At 44.5% G+C, this 19,924-nt stretch overlaps 1 protein-coding gene across 1 annotated transcript in view; it reads right to left on the reverse strand.

Moving 5' to 3' along the window:
- The window catches only part of cftr (CF transmembrane conductance regulator), a 70,050-nt gene that overhangs the window by 36,102 nt on the left and 14,024 nt on the right, over window positions 1–19,924 (reverse strand). Inside the window, 7 exon segments of the mRNA XM_084334678.1 lie at window positions 518–604; window positions 4,761–4,815; window positions 4,818–4,854; window positions 8,530–8,721; window positions 9,647–9,823; window positions 16,671–16,763; window positions 18,800–19,046. Coding sequence (XP_084190804.1) covers window positions 518–604; window positions 4,761–4,815; window positions 4,818–4,854; window positions 8,530–8,721; window positions 9,647–9,823; window positions 16,671–16,763; window positions 18,800–19,046 — 888 coding nt within the window.

Here is a 19,924-nt window from a genome sequence, read left to right on the forward strand (position 1 = left end):
ACTGTTTAAGAGATCATAAAAGAAGATATATACATTCGAGGGGGAAGAAACTGTACATTGGAGGGGGTGGGGGGGGGGGGGGGGGGGGGGTGGGGGCGGGGGTTTGGACATTTACCAGGGCCAGTTTCGAATTGCAGCCTCCCGAGGTGCGGTTTTGAAGGAGGGTAGGGATTCACATTCTTTTACGGCTGTGGGTAGGGCGTTCCACATTGTTGTGGCATAATTGCGAAACGTGTTTAGTCCCTTAGGTCCCGTCTTAGATGTCGGTGTAGTATTAACCTTTTCTCTGAGGCTACAGACGCCGACGAGAGATAAGCCTTCAGCTCCGTATTTCATCACTGGATGATTTTTACCGACAACATTCCAGTATGAAAACAGTATAACTTACAGTAAAGGAAGGTGCCCATAACTCACCGCACACGTAACCGTGACCTTGAACGTTACCCACCCTCCCTCCCCTCCCCTCCCCCACTCCCCCCCACGTCCACATGAAAGACATCTCTGTTGGGATACGTACTTCTCAAAGATCTCTTTCTCCGTCACGATGTCCAGGTGGGTGAATGGCGAATCCAACAGGTAGAGATCTGCATCTTTGTACACAGCCCTGTGTGAGAACACACATGTGCATGCACACGCACACAGACACAGACACGCGCACACGCACACGCACACACACACACACACACACACACACACACACACAGACACAAACACACACATGCAAGAGAGGAAGTCACGATGACGTCTAGCCATTTATTTACTGAGACGGAAAGCTTAGGAATCACCTGCAATCATGCAAATTGATTGGCAGGACACTAAACCAATAAATAATGCATGTGAGGGTGTCTGGGCGTTAGACACAACACACAGAGATTTAACGGAGTGATAAAGTTGTACTGAGGCTGTAAAAAACACCAACCATAAAAAAATATCAGATCGTAAAAATGGAACAGTTATAGTAGCCAGACTTACAACCAGTTAAGACAAGGTTAGCTTATGATAGGAATCATATTTGAGAGGTTGTGTGGGTATGATTAATTATCTACAATGCCGTACACTGTGTGAGAACCAACCTGTATGACTTCACACCATTTATTTTAACTGTTAATGAGGGTATCTCATATATCTCATGTAGAATACATTAACTCAATCAGCACCGGACCCGATGATAGTCGGGTTAACTCGCCAACCGCTCAGCGCCAGACCCGAGTATAGTCGGGTTTTCATCGTTATTTATTTTATTCGATATTTCCATTCATTACAGGCACACGGACATCTGGGTAAACATGGGGAATCATCCTGAGAATGCCAAAGTGCAATACCGGCCGCATCCACCCGGGTGGCAGTATCGAGCACCCTTTGAAACATTATATCTTGGCCTGTGCGTCGATCAAAAGTCTCCGGTCGGATTTTTATTGGTCGGGCAAGGGGAGCGGTTGTCCCGATCGGATTGAGAGGCGTGAAATGCTCCCGGTGCATGATGTGTGGCGGATTATGTTGGCGACACGATCGACACCAATACTGGGACTTGCGATCAGATAATTGGAATATTCTTTTTGGGGTACATCCTAGTGAAGGTAAGACCTATATGGTATCAATCCTGCTGTGATCCAACCATCACTTCGATCACAAGATATGTGTAACGTTACTCCACAACGTGTGCCGTTGGTGACGATCAAAGCAACAATATACGCCCCCCCCCCCCCCCCCCCCTTTCATGCATTCATGATGAAACATAATACCGATAATATAGATGTGATTTCGAAATAGTAGCGTGTACAGGCGAGAAACGGCAACGTTTTTAGTGAATTGCACGTATTGCTGCATAGCGTATAGTTTTCTGGGATTAGACAAGATTACTCTAAAACTATACTCATATTCACAACGGTATAAAACGGGAATGTATGGATGAAAAAACACCGCCACGTATTCCTATATTGTAGAGCGTCGGCCTGTTAAATACAAACGATGCTCAACTGCGTGGCGCTGATTGAGTTAATACATAATAATAATAATTATTATTATAATAATAATAATAATAATAATAATAATAATAATAATAATAATAATAATAATAATAATAATAATAATAATAATAATAATAATAATAATAATAATAATAATAATAATAATAATAATAATAATAAACCTGTTTGAATTCTTCAAATTCTTCTTATTGTCTATGGTTCACACCATTTATTTGAACTGTTAATGAGGGTATCTCATATATCTCATGTAAAATAAATTAATACATAATAATAAAGTGGTCGGTGGGAGAAATTAGATCCATTCTTCTTCTGAAGAAACAATCGATCTTATCTAATCAATCTAAGAAAATTAATAACTTGAGTAACCCTCATTTTGAATCTAATCTTCTGTTTCTGTCCGTACCTGTTTTAATTGATTAACTGTTTTTATATCAAGGAATTTATTTTATTATTGTTATTATTATTTTTTAACTACTTTTTCTCCTTATTTTTCTATTTTTCTCCCATCCTATTTTTCTTTCCAATTCTCCCCTCCCCTGTCTTGAACGTTGCTCGACTATGCCCCCCACTGGTCGGTTGTAGGGAGGATAGAAGCCTTGCATCACATCAATGCTGACACCCGGATTCGAGACCGGAGTCTCTTGCATTGGTGACGAGCGCAATCTCCGCTGCGCCACCCAGCCGCTCTTATTATTGTTATTATTATAATTTTATTTGTTCTTTTTTGATTTAGTTGATTTTGGTGTTTTTAGTATATGTTGGTTTTGGTGTTTTTAGTATATGTTGGTTTTGGTGTTTTTATATGTTGATTTTGGTGTTTTTAGTATATGTTGATTTTGGTGTTTTTATATGTTGATTTTGGTGTTTTTAGTATATGTTGATTTTGTGTTTTTAGTATATGTTGATTTTGGTGTTTTTAGTATATGTTGATTTTGGTGTTTTTATATGTTGATTTTGGTGTTTTTAGTATATGTTGATTTTGTGTTTTTAGTATATGTTTGATTTTGTGTTTTTAGTACAGTATATGTTGATTTTGTGTTTTTAGTATGTTGATTTTTGTGTTTTTATGTGTTGATTTTGGTGTTTTTATGTGTTGATTTTGTGTTTTTAGTATATGTTGATTTTTGTGTTTTTATGTGTTGATTTTGGTGTTTGTATGTGTTGATTTTGGTGTTTTTATGTGTTGATTTTGTGTTTTTAGTATATGTTGATTTTGGTGTTTTTAGTATATGTTGATTTTGGTGTTTTTAGTATATGTTGATTTTGTGTTTTTAGTATGTTGATTTTGGTGTTTTAGTATATGTTGATTTTGTGTTTTTAGTATATGTTGATTTTGGTGTTTTTAGTATATGTTGATTTTGTGTTTTTAGTATATGTTGATTTTGGTGTTTTTAGTATGTGTTGATTTTGGTGTTTTTAGTATATGTTGATTTTGGTGTTTTTATATGTTGATTTTGGTGTTTTTAGTATATGTTGATTTTGGTGTTTTTATATGTTGATTTTGGTGTTTTTATATGTTGATTTTGTGTTTTTAGTATATGTTGATTTTGGTGTTGTTAGTATATGTTGATTTTGGTGTTTTTAGTATGTGTTGATTTTGGTGTTTTTAGTATGTTATATGTTGATTTTGGTGTTTTTAGTATATGTTGATTTTGTGTTTTTAGTATATGATGATTTTGTGTTTTTTATATGTTGATTTTGGTGTTTTAGTATATGTTGATTTTGTGTTTTTAGTATGTGTTGATTTTGGTGTTTTTAGTATATATTGATTTTGGTGTTTTTTATGTGTTGATTTTGGTGTTTTTAGTATATGTTGATTTTGGTGTTTTTATATGTTGATTTTGGTGTTTTTATATGTTGATTTTGTGTTTTTAGTATATGTTGATTTTGTGTTTTTAGTATATGTTGATTTTGGTGTTTTTAGTATGTGTTGATTTTGGTGTTTTTAGTATGTGTTGATTTTGTGTTTTTAGTATATGTTGATTTTGGTGTTTTTATATGTTGATTTTGGTGTTTTTAGTATATGTTGATTTTGTGTTTTTAGTATATGTTGATTTTGTGTTTTTAATTTTTATATGTTGATTTTGGTGTTTTTAGTATATTGTTGATTTTGTGTTATTTAGTATGTTGATTTTTGTGTGTTTTATGTGTTGATTTTGGTGTTTATATGTGTTGATTTTTGTGTTTTTAGTGATGTTGATTTTGGTGTTTTTATGTGTTGATTTTGTGTTTTTAGTATGTTGAATTTGTGTTTTTAGTATATGTTGATTTTGGTGTTTTTATGTGTTGATTTTGTGTTTTTAGTATTGTTGATTTGTGGTGTTTTTATGTGTTGATTTTGTGTTTTTAGTATGTTGATTTTTGGTGTTTTTATATGTTGATTTTGTGTTTTTAGTATATGTTGATTTTGGTGTTTTTATGTGTTGATTTTGTGTTTTTAGTATTGTTCATTTTGGTGTTTTTATATGTTGATTTTGGTGTTGTTTATGTGTTGATTTTGGTGTTTTTTATATGTTGATTTTGGTGTTTTTATGTGTTGATTTTGGTTGTTTTTCTATGCTGGTTTGTATTGATTGTTTCTTTTACTCAATAACGTTTTACTCTGTGCTTCATCCTCATTGTAACCGAGGGCCCTGCCCTCAACGATCTCCTCACGGCAATAAATATAATAATCAAAGGGGCAGATTCAGCGTTGCCGTTGGGACACGGGGGGTGACAGACGGAGGGGTGAGTGAGACGTGCTGAGAGATGCTCAGGTGGGACGTGACGTACCTGGCCAGGCCGATACGCGCCCTCTGACCCCCGCTGAGGGTCACCCCTCCCTCCACAACGGCGTTTTGTCTCTCTCCGGCAGAAGGGCCAAATCCTGCGGGGACAAAACAAGAGGTTGGGGGGGGGGGGCGGGCGTTCAAACACATACTGTAGTCCACATACTGTCATGGTAAATGAACTGCGTTTATAGAGTGCTTTTATCCAAAGTGATTTACAATGTATGCCCCACAATCACCCATTCACTCACTCACTCACACACACACACACACACCGACGGCGGAGGCGACCATGCAAGGTGCCGACCTGCTCATCGGGAGCAGTTAGGGTGCCAAGTGTCTTGCTCAAGGGACACTTCGACACGCCGCCCGAGGAGGAGCCGGAATCGAACCGGGGAACCTTCCGATTACCAGACGACCGCTCTACTCCACCCAGTAACATAATGTATGTGTGCTATCAGAAAAGACAGAAACTAGTCTTTAGATCAAGTCTATTGTAACAAGTGGAAATCCACCCATAACACTAATAGTGAGTCACTGGGACTGTACTGTACAATGTTATGGGCAACAGTGTTTTGGACCGAAATGTCTAGAAAACTGAATTTCTGAGTCAAGATGAGATGTACAAAAGGGAATTGAGATGTTAAGACTAGACTAGACCGTGTTTGTGTCTTATACCGACGGCAGACACAATACAGCTGCTGCCCCTTTGACAACAGCAGAATAAAAACAATAGCTCTGTTTACGTCTGTCGCCGCCGACAGCCTGTGAAGTGCCCTCGTCGTTTACTGCGGCTCAACGAGAGAAAGTGCCTCAATCCACCCAAAGCACACAAGCCACACAAGGAGCGTGGAGAACGTCTGAGGAACGTGAGAGGAACATGGAGAATGTCAGAGGAACACTGAGGGAACGTGAGAGGAACATGGAGGAACACAGAGAACGTGAGAGGAACACAGAGAAGTACTGAGAGGAACACAGAGAACGTGAGAGGAACATGGAGAACGTGAGAGGAACATGGAGAACATGAGAGGAACATGGAGGAACACAGAGAACGTGAGAGGAACATGGAGAATGTGAGAGGAACATGGAGGAACACAGAGAACGTGAGAGGAACATGGAGGAGTGTGAGAGGAACACGGAGGAACGTGAGAGGAACATGGAGAACATGAGAGGAACACGGAGAACGTGAGAGGAACACGGAGGGAGTGTGAGAGGAACACGGAGAGACGTGAGAGGAACATGGAGAACATGAGAGGAACACGGAGAACGTGAGAGGAACACGGAGGAGCGTGAGAGGAACATGGAGGATGACACAAATGAACACGTTTGGGGAGTTCAACGAATCATTCATTCATAGGGACAATGGACATCAACAACACACCCCACGAGGATGAAGTGACAGAACGAGTCTATCATCGTTAAAGCGTCTTACCTTTCTGCCTTACGACTTCCGGCGTCCTTAAAGGAGGGTATGGGGGGGGGATTAAGTTAACAGTTTGTTTAACAGTCTCGTGAAAGAAAGACGGCGAGGCGGGGGGGGGGGGGGGGGGGGGGAGAAGGGGGCATCTCTAACGCGTCTCGCTCGGACAAAAGCAAAGCGCCCGGGGGCTAAGCGGCTAGGAGCTACGAGCTAGCGACACATTCTGGGGGTTTAACTGTGTTGGCGGACCACCCACTGCAGTCTGTCTGGTGCTCCCCGGACAATAGAGAGGAGTTACAATCTCAAGCCGCGCGAATACTGTAGACGACCTCTTTGTTTGTCTGGACGACTCAGCAACGGCAACTCTGCCGGCTGTCGCGGTTGCTTCGGTGACGTTCCTCGGGGGGGGGGGGGGGGGAGAGAACCTGCTCTATATGTTTTCACCTCACACTTGGGCCACTGCCAGTCCCCCCCTGAGGGGAATAGAAACCGAGAGGCGAGGCACACAACCGCGACGGCAGGGGAGCAAGCACTTCACTTTCATTGTGTGTGTGTGTGTGTGTGTGTGTGTGTGTGTGTGTGTGTGTGCGGGGAATCGCTAACAACCGAAAAACACGCGGGGACGCGACTTGTCGTCGGTCTTCCTCGTTTACGTACGATCGCCGCGGCCTGAGGGCTGGGAGATGTCTATCGGTTGTTATCGTGTTATCAATTGTGTCGCCACTTACCGGCAACACCGCGTGTGAGTTGACACACAAGTGCGCGTCAGTAGCGTGTGCCGACGTTGTTTGTTGTGACAACACGCAGTGTTTTTGGTCAATACCACGGAGGCACGCGCGCTAAGTGAGCAGGAGAGCAAAGAGCCTGGGGGTGTAGAGTGGGTCTCACTTTGACCCGTCACTGCATTGACTCGCCTGCCATGATATTCACGGACGTTGATCTCACGGTCAAACTCGCCTACGTCATGTACATGTGGGACAGAATAGGCCCGATGATTCGCCTGCACAGAAAATAGCCTCGTCTCTGCTTTAATGGCCGTCACTTGTAACCAGCTGAAATTCCGTCCCAGTGACATAATGCGGGGTCTCCATGACAACCCCCGCTGAGGTGGCGGTTTGAAACACACTGGGCGAGAGTCAGAAGAGGCCGTCACTCAACAATGAGGCCCATGAGAAAGTGTGTGTGTGTGTGTGTGTGTGTGTGTGTGTGTGTGTGTGTGTGTGTGTGTGTGTGTGTGTGTGTGTGTGTGTGTGTGTGTGTGTGTGTGTGTGCGCGCGCGTGCGGGGGGAAACCTGACACACCTTGACGCCTTACAAAGCCTCCTGGATGGACAGCAAGGTAGAGGAGAGGAGAGGAGAGGAGAGGAGAGGAGGAGAGGAGAGGAGAGGAGAGGAGAGGAGAGGAGTAGAGAGGTAGAGGAGATGAGAGGAGAGGAGAGGAGAGGAGAGGAGAGGAGAGGAGAGGAGAGGAGAGGAGAGGAGAGGAGAGGAGAGGAGAGGAGAGGAGAGGAGAGGAGAGGAGAAGGAGTAGAGAGGTAGAGGAGATGAGAGGTAGATGAGAGGAGAGGAGAAGAGGTGGGGGAGGGAGTTGAGTGGTGAAGAGACAGTAAGAAGTGGAAAATACAGTAGATTACAGAGGACGTCTGTTAGAAAGAGTCTTGATTTGTTGGGGGGGGGGGGGCTACAGTACATGTAGAAGCAGGACATGTCAAGAACATATCTTGCAGTAATCTACAATAACCTAAACAATACAATAAACACTGGGGAGATGGATTAAAAAAACTCCAAACCAGCTCTAATAATAAAGTTTTATTTCAAGGTAGAAAATGAGCCTTAAAACGTATGCTAATAGCAGTAGCCGTGCCATTGATACCACCAGTTAAACCAATGAGCAAGGGGCGGAACTTTTGTCTGAGAAGTGGGGGGACTCACAATTATTATGGGATTGGAAATGATGTGCGCGCGGCGCTAGATTTTTTCGTGCATGTGAAGAACGCACGCGCGTGAAGGTCAAATCATACCCACGACAATTTCCACTTAACCATACTGTTTTTTTTGCATTAGTCATACTCCTCTCGGCATGTCATTGCACAGACTGTAAAAAGTGAGAGGTTTTGAAAAGTGAGGGAGGAATTTCGCCCCCCGCCAACGAGAGACCTATAGGGAAGGGAACGAGAGGAGAATCATCGATACAACTTGACATCTCGATACTCTGTATTGAACGTACATTTCCTCTCAACCGAGGTCGTCGCGCCTTCCGACTCCAAACCCACACACCCGCAGACTAACCCGACGAGCCGTGCTGCTGACGGCGGCAAAACACACACACACAGTGACGCAGAGAGACGTGTTACCTCCTCCAGCTGGCAGGCCTTGATAACCGAGGTGTAGCGGTACTCGTCGTAGGTCAGCCCGAACAGGATGTTGTCGCGGATGGTCCCGGGCATGATCCAGGAAGTCTGCGGCGAGAAGGAGATACGTCCGCTGTGTCTGATCTTCCCCTCCGAGGGCACCAGCTCCCCCAGGATCATCATCAGCAGGGAGCTCTGGAGGACAACGTTGTGCTCACTTAACGGTGTCGGGGGTTTGCGTTCTAGTGGTTCCCAAAGTCGGGGTCGCGACCCAAAGGTGGGCCGCGAGCAGCCACGGGAGGGCCGCGAGATGATCCAAAAACCCCTTTTTTTTTTTTTCAGGTCACTGAACTTAGAAGCAGGCCAGGACAGTGTTTCTAGTTGTATTCTAAAATTCTATTCTATTGTATTCTAAAATGTGACTATATGGTTTTATATTAACTTAATAAATAAACAAAAACGAAAAATCTACTTATTTCAACGAACATTTCAAACTAAATAACAGATTATGCACATAAAACGCTGAAAACAACCGAAGCAACAATAGTATTTTAATGAGGCTATTATTATTATCATTATTATTTTGCAACAAGTTAGCCCTCTCATAAATAGCACATATAAATGAATAACTAACTTGAACTAACTTAATAGGATTGAAGTGATATTTGGCAAAAAAAATCGGTCGCCTGGCAAAAAAAAAAAAAAAAAAAAGCCTGACGATGTGCATTGGGCCGCGGCTCTCTGACGCCTTATTTTCTGGGTTTGGGAACCCCTGCTCTAGTCTATAGTGTTCCTCAGAGTCAAACTCGAGGACCGGTGAGAAGTGTTTCCATTCGGATACGTCTATTTCTACAGCAGATAACTAGCGGTGGGACCGTCCCACTGTGTCTAGACTACACAGAGGATAACTCTGTGTTTTTCTTTACATGAACATTTAGTCATTTAGCTGCCGCTTTTGGATAAACAAGTCAGCAGGAAGGGTACAATTCTGGCAGCTATGGGTAAGAGACATTGTTCGTCGTGAGTGCTACATGCCTATATTTCCCATTTGACTTTAGACAAAACAGGTTGATACTGTAGCAGCACGTTTTGAGGAAACAACCGAGGCGTGTGAACTTACCTTCCCCGAGCCCGTGGAGCCGGCCACTGCCAGCATCTCGCCCTTCTCCAGGTACAAGCTGATGTTCTTGAGGACGGGCGTGACGTAGAGGTTTGTGAAGAACACGTTTGGGTCGCCATTAGGATGGCCGTTAGCCTTGTTCTCCTGCTTGATCTTCTCGTACAGCAAGCCGATACCCTGGAACCGTGAAACCAGAGGTAGAGACACAAACATAGTTCCATTTAGATTTAAACTCATTTCATACGGCCAGCAGACGTTCCTTTACTCAGCTGCAGTTCTGTGGACCAGCCTGCCCAGCAGCGTTAAACAGGCCCCCGGGCTAACTGGCTTCAAAAAGCACGTACGATCATGGCTATCGGCATAGGAAAGAGAGGGTAGCTCTAATAATAAAGTTTTATTTCAAGGTAGAAAATGAGCCTTAAAACGTATGCTAATAGCAGTAGCCGTGCCATACCACCAGTTAAACCAATGAGCAAGGGGCGAAACTTTTGTTTGAGAAGTGGGGGACAAACACAATTATTATGGGATTGGAAATGATGTGCACGCGATTCTTTCGTGCATGTGAAGAACGCACGTGCGTGAAGGTCAAATCATACCCACGACAATTTCCATTTAACCATACTGTTTTTTTCATTAGTCATACTCCTCTCGGCATGAGTTTAGATTTATAAACTCATTTTGTACGGCCAGCAGACCTTCCTTTATTCAGCTGCAGTTCTGTGGACCAGCCTGCCCAGCAGCATTAAACAGGCCCCCGGGTTAACTGGCTTCAAAAAGCATGTACGATCATGGCTATCGGCATAGGAAAGAGAGGGTAGCATATTTATTTATTATTCTTTTATCTTCAACTGTATATGCATATTGTATCTTAATGTTTTATGATGTTGTTTTATGTTGATGTATGTCCTGTTTTTCAATACCAGGGACCATGATGGAAATAAGTGCTTGCATTTGATCATGTTTTTATCCTTTGGATGATGTCTCTAATCCACAATAAAATCAATCAATCAACGGAGACAGCAACGGACACATAGCAAAGCTCGAACCTTTGGGACACGTGTGTAAAACAACTTTGCAATGTAGTTCAGGGGCTCAGGAGGTAGAGCAGTTGTCTGGTAATCCGGAGGTTCCCAGTTCGATTCCCGCTCCTCCCGGGCAGCGTGTCGAAGTGTCCTTGAGCAAGTCACTTAACCCCTAATTGCTCCCGATGAGCAGGTTGGCACCTTGCATGGTTGCCTCCGCCATCGGTGTGTGAATGTGTGAGTGAATGGGTGAAATGTGAGGAACAAATTGTAAAGCGTTTTGGATAAAAGCTGCTATATAAATGCAGCCATTTACCATTTATAGTTTATTGAAATAATTTTTTTATAAAATAGAAAAAATTTCTGAACATTCCAGTCTAATGAACAGGCAGCAGAATGTTACAGGCAGCAGAATGTTACAGGCAGCAGAATGTTACAGTAACAGAATGTTACAGGCAGCAGAATGTTACAGTAACAGAATGTTACAGGCAGCAGAATGTTACAGGCAGCAGAACGTTACAGTAACAGAACGTTACAGGCAGCAGAATGTTACAGGCAGCAGAATGTTACAGGCAGCAGAATGTTACAGGCAGCAGAATGTTACAGTAACAGAATGTTACAGGCAGCAGAATGTTACAGTAACAGAATGTTACAGGCAGCAGAACGTTACAGGCAGCAGAATGTTACAGGCAGCAGAATGTTACAGTAACAGAATGTTACAGGCAGCAGAATGTTACAGGCAGCAGAACGTTACAGTAACAGAACGTTACAGGCAGCAGAATGTTACAGGCAGCAGAATGTTACAGGCAGCAGAATGTTACAGGCAGCAGAACGTTACAGGCAGCAGAATATTACAGTAACAGAACGTTACAGGCAGCAGAATGTTACAGGCAGCAGAACGTTACAGTAACAGAATGTTACAGTAACAGAACGTTACAGGCAGCAGAATGTTACAGTAACAGAATGTTACAGGCAGCAGAATGTTACAGTAACAGAACGTTACAGGCAGCAGAATGTTACAGGCAGCAGAATGTTACAGGCAGCAGAATGTTACAGGCAGCAGAATGTTACAGTAACAGAATGTTACAGGCAGCAGAATGTTACAGGCAGCAGAATGTTACAGTAACAGAATGTTACAGTAACAGAATGTTACAGGCAGCAGAATGTTACAGGCAGCAGAATGTTACATGCAGCAGAATGTTACAGGCAGCAGAATGTTACAGGCAGCAGAACGTTACAGGCAGCAGAATGTTACAGGCAGCAGAACGTTACAGGCAGCAGAACGTTACAGGCAGCAGAATGTTACAGGCAGCAGAATGTTACAGGCAGCAGAATGTTACAGGCAGCAGAATGTTACAGGCAGCAGAATGTTACAGGCAGCAGAACGTTACAGGCAGCAGAATGTTACAGGCAGCAGAATGTTACAGGCAGCATAATGTTACAGGCAGCAGAATGTTACAGTAACAGAATGTTACAGGCAGCAGAATGTTACAGGCAGCAGAACGTTACAGTAACAGAATGTTACAGGCAGCAGAATGTTACAGGCAGCAGAACGTTACAGGCAGCAGAATGTTACAGGCAGCAGAATGTTACAGGCAGCAGAATGTTACAGGCAGCAGAATGTTACAGGCAGCAGAATGTTACAGTAACAGAATGTTACAGGCAGCAGAACGTTACAGTAACAGAATGTTACAGGCAGCAGAATGTTAGAGGCAGCAGAATGTTACAGGCAGCAGAACGTTACAGTAACAGAATGTTACAGGCAGCAGAATGTTACAGGCAGCAGAATGTTAGAGGCAGCAGAATGTTACAGTAACAGAATGTTACAGGCAGCAGAACGTTACAGGCAGCAGAATGTTACAGGCAGCAGAACGTTACAGGCAGCAGAATGTTAGAGGCAGCAGAATGTTACAGGCAGCAGAACGTTACAGTAACAGAATGTTACAGGCAGCAGAACGTTACAGTAACAGAATGTTACAGGCAGCAGAACGTTACAGTAACAGAATGTTACAGTAACAGAATGTTACAGGCAGCAGAATGTTAGAGGCAGCAGAATGTTACAGGCAGCAGAATGTTACAGTAACAGAATGTTACAGTAACAGAATGTTACAGGCAGCAGAATGTTAGAGGCAACAGAATGTTACAGGCAGCAGAATGTTACAGGCAGCAGAATGTTACAGTAACAGAATGTTACAGGCAGCAGAACGTTACAGTAACAGAATGTTACAGGCAGCAGAACGTTACAGTAACAGAATGTTACAGGCAGCAGAACGTTACAGTAACAGAATGTTACAGGCAGCAGAACGTTACAGTAACAGAATGTTACAGGCAGCAGAATGTTAGAGGCAGCAGAATGTTACAGGCAGCAGAACGTTGAGGCAGCAGAATGTTACAGGCAGCAGAACGTTACAGGCAGCAGAATGTTACAGGCAGCAGAATGTTACAGGCAGCAGAATGTTACAGGCAGCAGAATGTTAGAGGCAGCAGAATGTTACAGGCAGCAGAATGTTACAGGCAGCAGAATGTTACAGTAACAGAATGTTACAGGCAGCAGAACGTTACAGGCAGCAGAATGTTACAGGCAGCAGAATGTTACAGGCAGCAGAATGTTACAGTAACAGAATGTTACAGGCAGCAGAATGTTACAGGCAGCAGAATGTTAGAGGCAGCAGAATGTTACAGGCAGCAGAATGTTACAGGCAGCAGAATGTTACAGGCAGCAGAATGTTACAGGCAGCAGAACGTTACAGTAACAGAATGTTACAGGCAGCAGAATGTTACAGGCAGCAGAATGTTACAGGCAGCAGAACGTTACAGGCAGCAGAATGTTACAGGCAGCAGAACGTTACAGGCAGCAGAATGTTACAGGCAGCAGAATGTTAGAGGCAGCAGAATGTTACAGGCAGCAGAATGTTACAGGCAGCATAATGTTACAGGCAGCAGAATGTTACAGTAACAGAATGTTACAGGCAGCAGAATGTTAGAGGCAGCAGAATGTTACAGTAACAGAACGTTACAGGCAGCAGAATGTTACAGGTAGCAGAATGTTACAGGTAGCAGAATGTTAGAGGCAGCAGAATGTTACAGGCAGCAGAATGTTACAGGCAGCAGAATGTTAGAGGCAGCAGAATGTTACAGGCAGCAGAATGTTACAGGCAGCAGAATGTTACAGGCAGCAGAATGTTACAGTAACAGAATGTTAGAGGCAGCAGAATGTTACAGGCAGCAGAATGTTACAGGCAGCAGAATGTTACAGGCAGCAGAATGTTACAGGCAGCAGAATGTTACAGTAACAGAATGTTAGAGGCAGCAGAATGTTACAGGCAGCAGAATGTTACAGTAACAGAATGTTAGAGGCAGCAGAATGTTACAGGCAGCAGAATGTTACAGGCAGCAGAATGTTACAGGCAGCAGAATGTTACAGTAACAGAATGTTACAGGCAGCAGAATGTTAGAGGCAGCAGAATGTTACAGTAACAGAACGTTACAGGCAGCAGAATGTTACAGGCAGCAGAATGTTAGAGGCAGCAGAATGTTACAGGCAGCAGAATGTTACAGGCAGCAGAATGTTAGAGGCAGCAGAATGTTACAGGCAGCAGAATGTTACAGTAACATAATGTTACAGGCAGCAGAATGTTACAGTAAGGGCTTGTGTCCATAGCGGACGTTTTATGAGGTGTCCGCTCCTTTCCGTCATTCATTTCTATGCTACAGGCGTGACAGGCGCGCTCCTTTTCCCAGCGCAGCGCCTCGCGTTTATGCGCTCTCGGCGGCAGCGTTTTTGGGCGGAGCGCTAGTCCCAGCGCATAAAGTTGAAACTAGTTCAACTTTTGGAAAGGAGCGCGCTCATCAAGGTAACTTTTTTCGACCGACCAATCAACATCGAGGAAGTGGCGGAGCCGCGGCAGTCGCGAGACTCAGGAAAACGCTCTGAGCTGTCCGGCCTTGAAAAAAACGACCGCTATGTACACAAGCCCTAACAGAACGTTACAGGCAGCAGAACGTTACAGGCAGAAGAATGTTACAGTAACAGAACGTTACAGGCAGCATAAACGCTGAAGAACCCGTTTACTGGTAATCCTTTGTTTTCACTCCACTTGGTGTTGCCTCCCTCAGAGGAAGTGTTTGGCTTTAATCCAATTAGGGAAACAAAACAGCATGAATAAAAGCAACCTACACTAATGAATCACAATGTGTTTGTACTGTACTGTAGTGTATGTGTGTGTGTGTATGCGTGTGTGTGTGTGTGTGTGTGTGTGTGTGTATGTGTGTGTATGCGTGTGTGTGTGTGTGTGTGTGTGTGTGTGTGTGTGTGTGTGTGTGTGTGTGTGTGTGTGTGTGTGTCTGTGTGTGTGGCCTATTGGCAATTAGCATTTGCTTGTTTGCATCACGGGCAACAAGTAAAAAGCTGAATGACGGTGTCCGTCACACCGCGCCGACAGAGACGGAGGCAAACTGCTGAGAAACAAGGGCTTCTTTGACCCCAAAGCCCCCCCCCCCCCCGCCCCCCAGACAAAGACAAGACCCAGGAAGACCCAGAAGACACCACTATTTCACCCCATCGCCGCCTCCACACAGAGATCGACGGAGGATGAGACTTCTCCCGCTATAGATTAAAACAGCTTGGAACCTGGGATGACTTGTTTTAACCAGTTTTAACCTCTGTGGCGTTTTATGGGTCACCGTACTTCTAATGGGACAGGGGGCTCTTCTGAGGTCTGTATAGGCCCCCCCCCCGCGCCCAATTCACATTGAAATGAGCTGACGTACACCGCGCTGTCGACAATAAAGAAAGAAGACACCCCTCCCATTCTTCTCCATATAGAACATTCCAGGAAGAGGGAAGGCAAAGGAGAGAATCCCGGAATTAAGCAATGAGCGGAATTAGCTGCAATTGGACGAATCCCAGCGTGCCGCGGTGTGTGAACATAGGTATAGTGATCCAATTATGCTAATTATACAAACACATCTTTTTTTTCGCAGTGTTTCTCACGGCATTAAACAGAATTTACAGCCCTTTGCTTTGCGGATAAGATAAGCTGCTCGGGGGTGATGGTGATGAATTGAAGCCTCTGAGGGAAGTAGAGACTATGTGCAGCACGAACACGCTGATGGCGATGATTCAACATGATAATCTATCCTCTTTCAATGGGATCATTATTGTGACGAGATTTTGATAATTGCTATACTCAATTATCTTGTCTAAATTGATAACAGCTAAACAAATGAGCCAGAGCTTCCAAGTCCAACAGCAATAGAGTAAGCTCTGCATCAATTCTCATGTGCTACAGTATGTGTGCACGACAACGGTTTTCCAAAGACTCACGGAGGCAGCTTTAAGCTGTATTATTTCCTCTTTTTTTCATATTTAAAAAGATATTTCTGAAATATTTGAGGGAATTTTGAGGGTAAAAATGGCAGTTTTTAACATGCAGTTCAATGAAATGAACATCAGCTGGATTACATGACCCTTGAGTTCACATACGTGAGCAGATATCAAAACAATATCTATATTGAGAAAAAGTCATTTTGATTACCGTGATATTGATTTCTTCCTTATCACCCAGCCCTAAATCACATACGTACACACAGACACAGACACACACAGACACACACACACACACAGACACACACACACAGACACACACACAGACACACACAGACACACACAGACACACACACACAGACACAGACACACACAGACACACAGACACACACACACACAGACACACACACACAGACACACACACACACACATACACACACAGACACACACACAGACACACACACACACACAGACACACACACACACACAGACACACAGACACACACAGACACACACACACAGACACACAGACACACACAGACACACACACACACACATACACACACAGACACACACACAGACACACAGACACACACAGACACAGACACACACACACACACATACACACACAGACACACACACAGACACACAGACACACACAGACACACACACGAACCTCGTCCCAGGAGGCCGTCACGTTCACCAGCTCCAGCTCGGTGGTGGTCAGGTTGTACTCCAGCTCCTTGTACTCCTCTTTCATGAGGTATTCCTGAACGACAGGAAACACAACGGCAGCGCCGGTGACACGTTGAGAGGATATTATCTCAGCAGAAAAACACGGATATACTGTACTCACTCACACATGCTCGTGCCAAAACTCACACCATAGACACGTATGCACAGTCACGTGCATATACTTCCATTTGGGAGAGTGTGGTACAAACAGAACAGTAGCTGTGCAGTAGAATCCAGACTCCTGACAATCTGCCTTGTGAGGTGTGTGTGTGTGTGTGTGTGTGTGTGTGTGTGTGTGTGTGTGTGTGTGTGTGTGTGTGTGTGTGTGTGTGTGTGTGTGTGTGTGTGTGTGTGTGTGTGTGTGTGTGTGTGTGTGTGTGTGTGTGTGCGTGTGTGTGTGTGTGTGCGTGTGTGTGTGTGTATGTGTGTGTGTGTGTGTGTGTGTGTGTGTTTGCACGTTTGTATGTATGTATGTATGTATGTATGTATGTATGTATGTATGTATGGTATGTATGTATGTATGTATGTATGTATGTATGTATGTATGGTATGTATGTATGTATGTATGTATGTATGTATGTATGTATGTATGTATGTATGTATGTATGTATGTATGTATGTATGTATGTATGTATGTATGTATGTATGTATGTAATGTATGTATGTATGTATGTATGTATGTATGTATGTATGTATGTATGTATGTATGTATGTATGTATGTATCTACAGACAGTATGTAGGTATTTACATACTGTGTATGTATTTGTGTACTGTGTACATTTGTATGTATGTATAGGGTGTGTTCCTAAGGTCATGTGTCTGTCTGCACGTAAAGACACAATGACAAAAACACACCTACAGTTACATAACCCCAGTAGCCCCAGTAACATCGGTTGATGACAAAACCAGTCGCCAAACTGATAATTGACAGGTTATCTGGTCCCTTGCTCTCCACTTCCTGTTTTAAAACATCCTGTACATTCCAGGGACCGTACGGTATGTATACACACAGCCAATGACTGCAACAGGTGCCAGCCCCACTGATGGCAAAACCAAAATTCACCCTGCCAGCCTAAACTGGCTTAAACTTGTCACTCTCACAGTCACTCTCACAGTCACTCTCACAGTCACTCTCACAGTCACTCACACACACACACACACACACACACACACACACACACACACACACACACACACACACACACACACACACACACACACACACACACACACACACACACACACACACACACACACACACACACACACACACACACACACACACACACACACACACACACACACACACACACACACACACACACACACACACACACACACACACACACACGAGCTGCCCACTAGAATGGAGCTTTGCCGCTGACAAGAGATATCACCCCTATAAATGCACACATGTTCAAAAAGCTAAGAAAGGGATTCAAAATTAGATGTATTTCTATTGTTGCGGTTGATTTGTGGAACAATGCTGTTATACATTCGTATAGCTATTTCCGAAGGTGAACAAACGTGAATACCTTTTATTTTGTTATTTTATATAGGACAGGACAGGTATATAGGACAGGTATATATATAAGCATTATGCTTCAGCCTGGACCTCTTCAGTCACTGCCAGAATCAAAGACCATTGACAGTCTGGAATGATTCTTGTATTGTGTGCGATGACTGAATAGAAAAACGACTACTACTACTACTACACTATTACTCAGGGGCGACAGTGGCTCGATAGGTAGAGCAGTCGTCTGGTAATCCGAAGGTTCCCGGTTCGATTCCCGCTCCCCTCCCGGGCAGCGTGTCGAAGTGTCCTTGAGCAAGACACTTAACCCCTAACTTGCTCCTGATGAGCAGGTTGGCACCTTGCATGGTTGCTTCCACTGCCGGTGAGTGAATGGGTCAAATGTGAGGAACAAATTGTAAAGCGCTTTGGATAAAAGCTGCTGTATAAATGCACCATTTACATTGGTTTCCCATCCTACTTCACAACACACACACACACACAACAACACACCTGAACCAGACACTCCAGTGAACGGCGTCTTGCCACGACTCACCTCGATCTTCTGGACCAGCGCCAGGGTGTCGTACCACATCTGGATGGACCCGGGCAGCTGCCGCGTGAGCGTCATGCGCAGCACCATGCAGTAGGACGCCGTGGTGAAGATCCGGCGCAGGATGATGCCCTTGCTGAGCGCGTGCGGCACGATCGCCGACACGATGACCAGGATGGCGGAGAAGAAGTAGGAGGCGCTGTAGAAGTAGCGCAGGGAGCCGATCTTCCTGGTCAGCGTCATCTCGTCCCTGGGGGAGAGGAAGGGGGGGGGGGGTGAGGTGGGCCGCTTTGATAGAATACAATACAATCCAAGAAGAAGAAGTCTTAGGGGCGGCTGGGTGGCGCAGCGGACATTGCGCTCGTCACCAACGCAAGAGACACCGGTATCGTATCCGGCTGTCAGCGTTGCCTCCGACTTGGGCCGGCCGTCGTACTGACTCAATTGGCAGAGTCAGCGGGAGGGGAGTCGATGGGGGGTGGTAATCTGGACGTTGTGGACAGCGACTCCTACAGGTCGGTCAGGGCGCCTGCACAGCAAAACAGGAAAATGGCGGGGGCAGTGTGAGCCTCCCACACGTTACTCCTCGCCAATGAGAGTCCGCGCTGACGGGTGAAAAGAAGTGACTGGCTGCCTCCACATGTATCGGAGGGGACATGTGATGCAAGGCTTCTATCCTCCCTACGACCGGCCAGTGGGGGTCACATGCAAGCAACGATCAAGACAGGGGAGGGGAGAATTGGCACGGCTAAATTGGGATGGGAGAAAAGAAATAGAAAACAGAGGAGAAAAAGTGGATAAAAAAAAAATAAGAAGAAGTCTTTATTTGTCATGCAGATTTAACAGACCCACAGGAACACACACACATGCACTGAGTCGCTGATGAAATGTTCTCTACACTTCCTATCCCGTCGGCCTTTCCCCCCCCCAAGGGCAGCCGGTAGCAGACAAGGGCTGCAGCGTGCACCACGCCCGGGGACCAATCCAAGTGCTCCTGTCCGTCTTTGTCAGGGACGCGACAGCATTAGCGAAATGTTGTGCATGTTTTTCCATTGGGTTTAACTTATGGGGGGGGGGGGGGGGGGGGGGCGGCTAGGTGGTGTAGTGGGCAAGGCACTCGCCACCAGT

The sequence above is a fragment of the Notolepis coatsorum genome (genome assembly GCF_963971535.1).
Source record: "Notolepis coatsorum genome assembly, chromosome: 18".
NCBI classification, from domain to species: Eukaryota; Metazoa; Chordata; class Actinopteri; order Aulopiformes; family Paralepididae; genus Notolepis; species Notolepis coatsorum.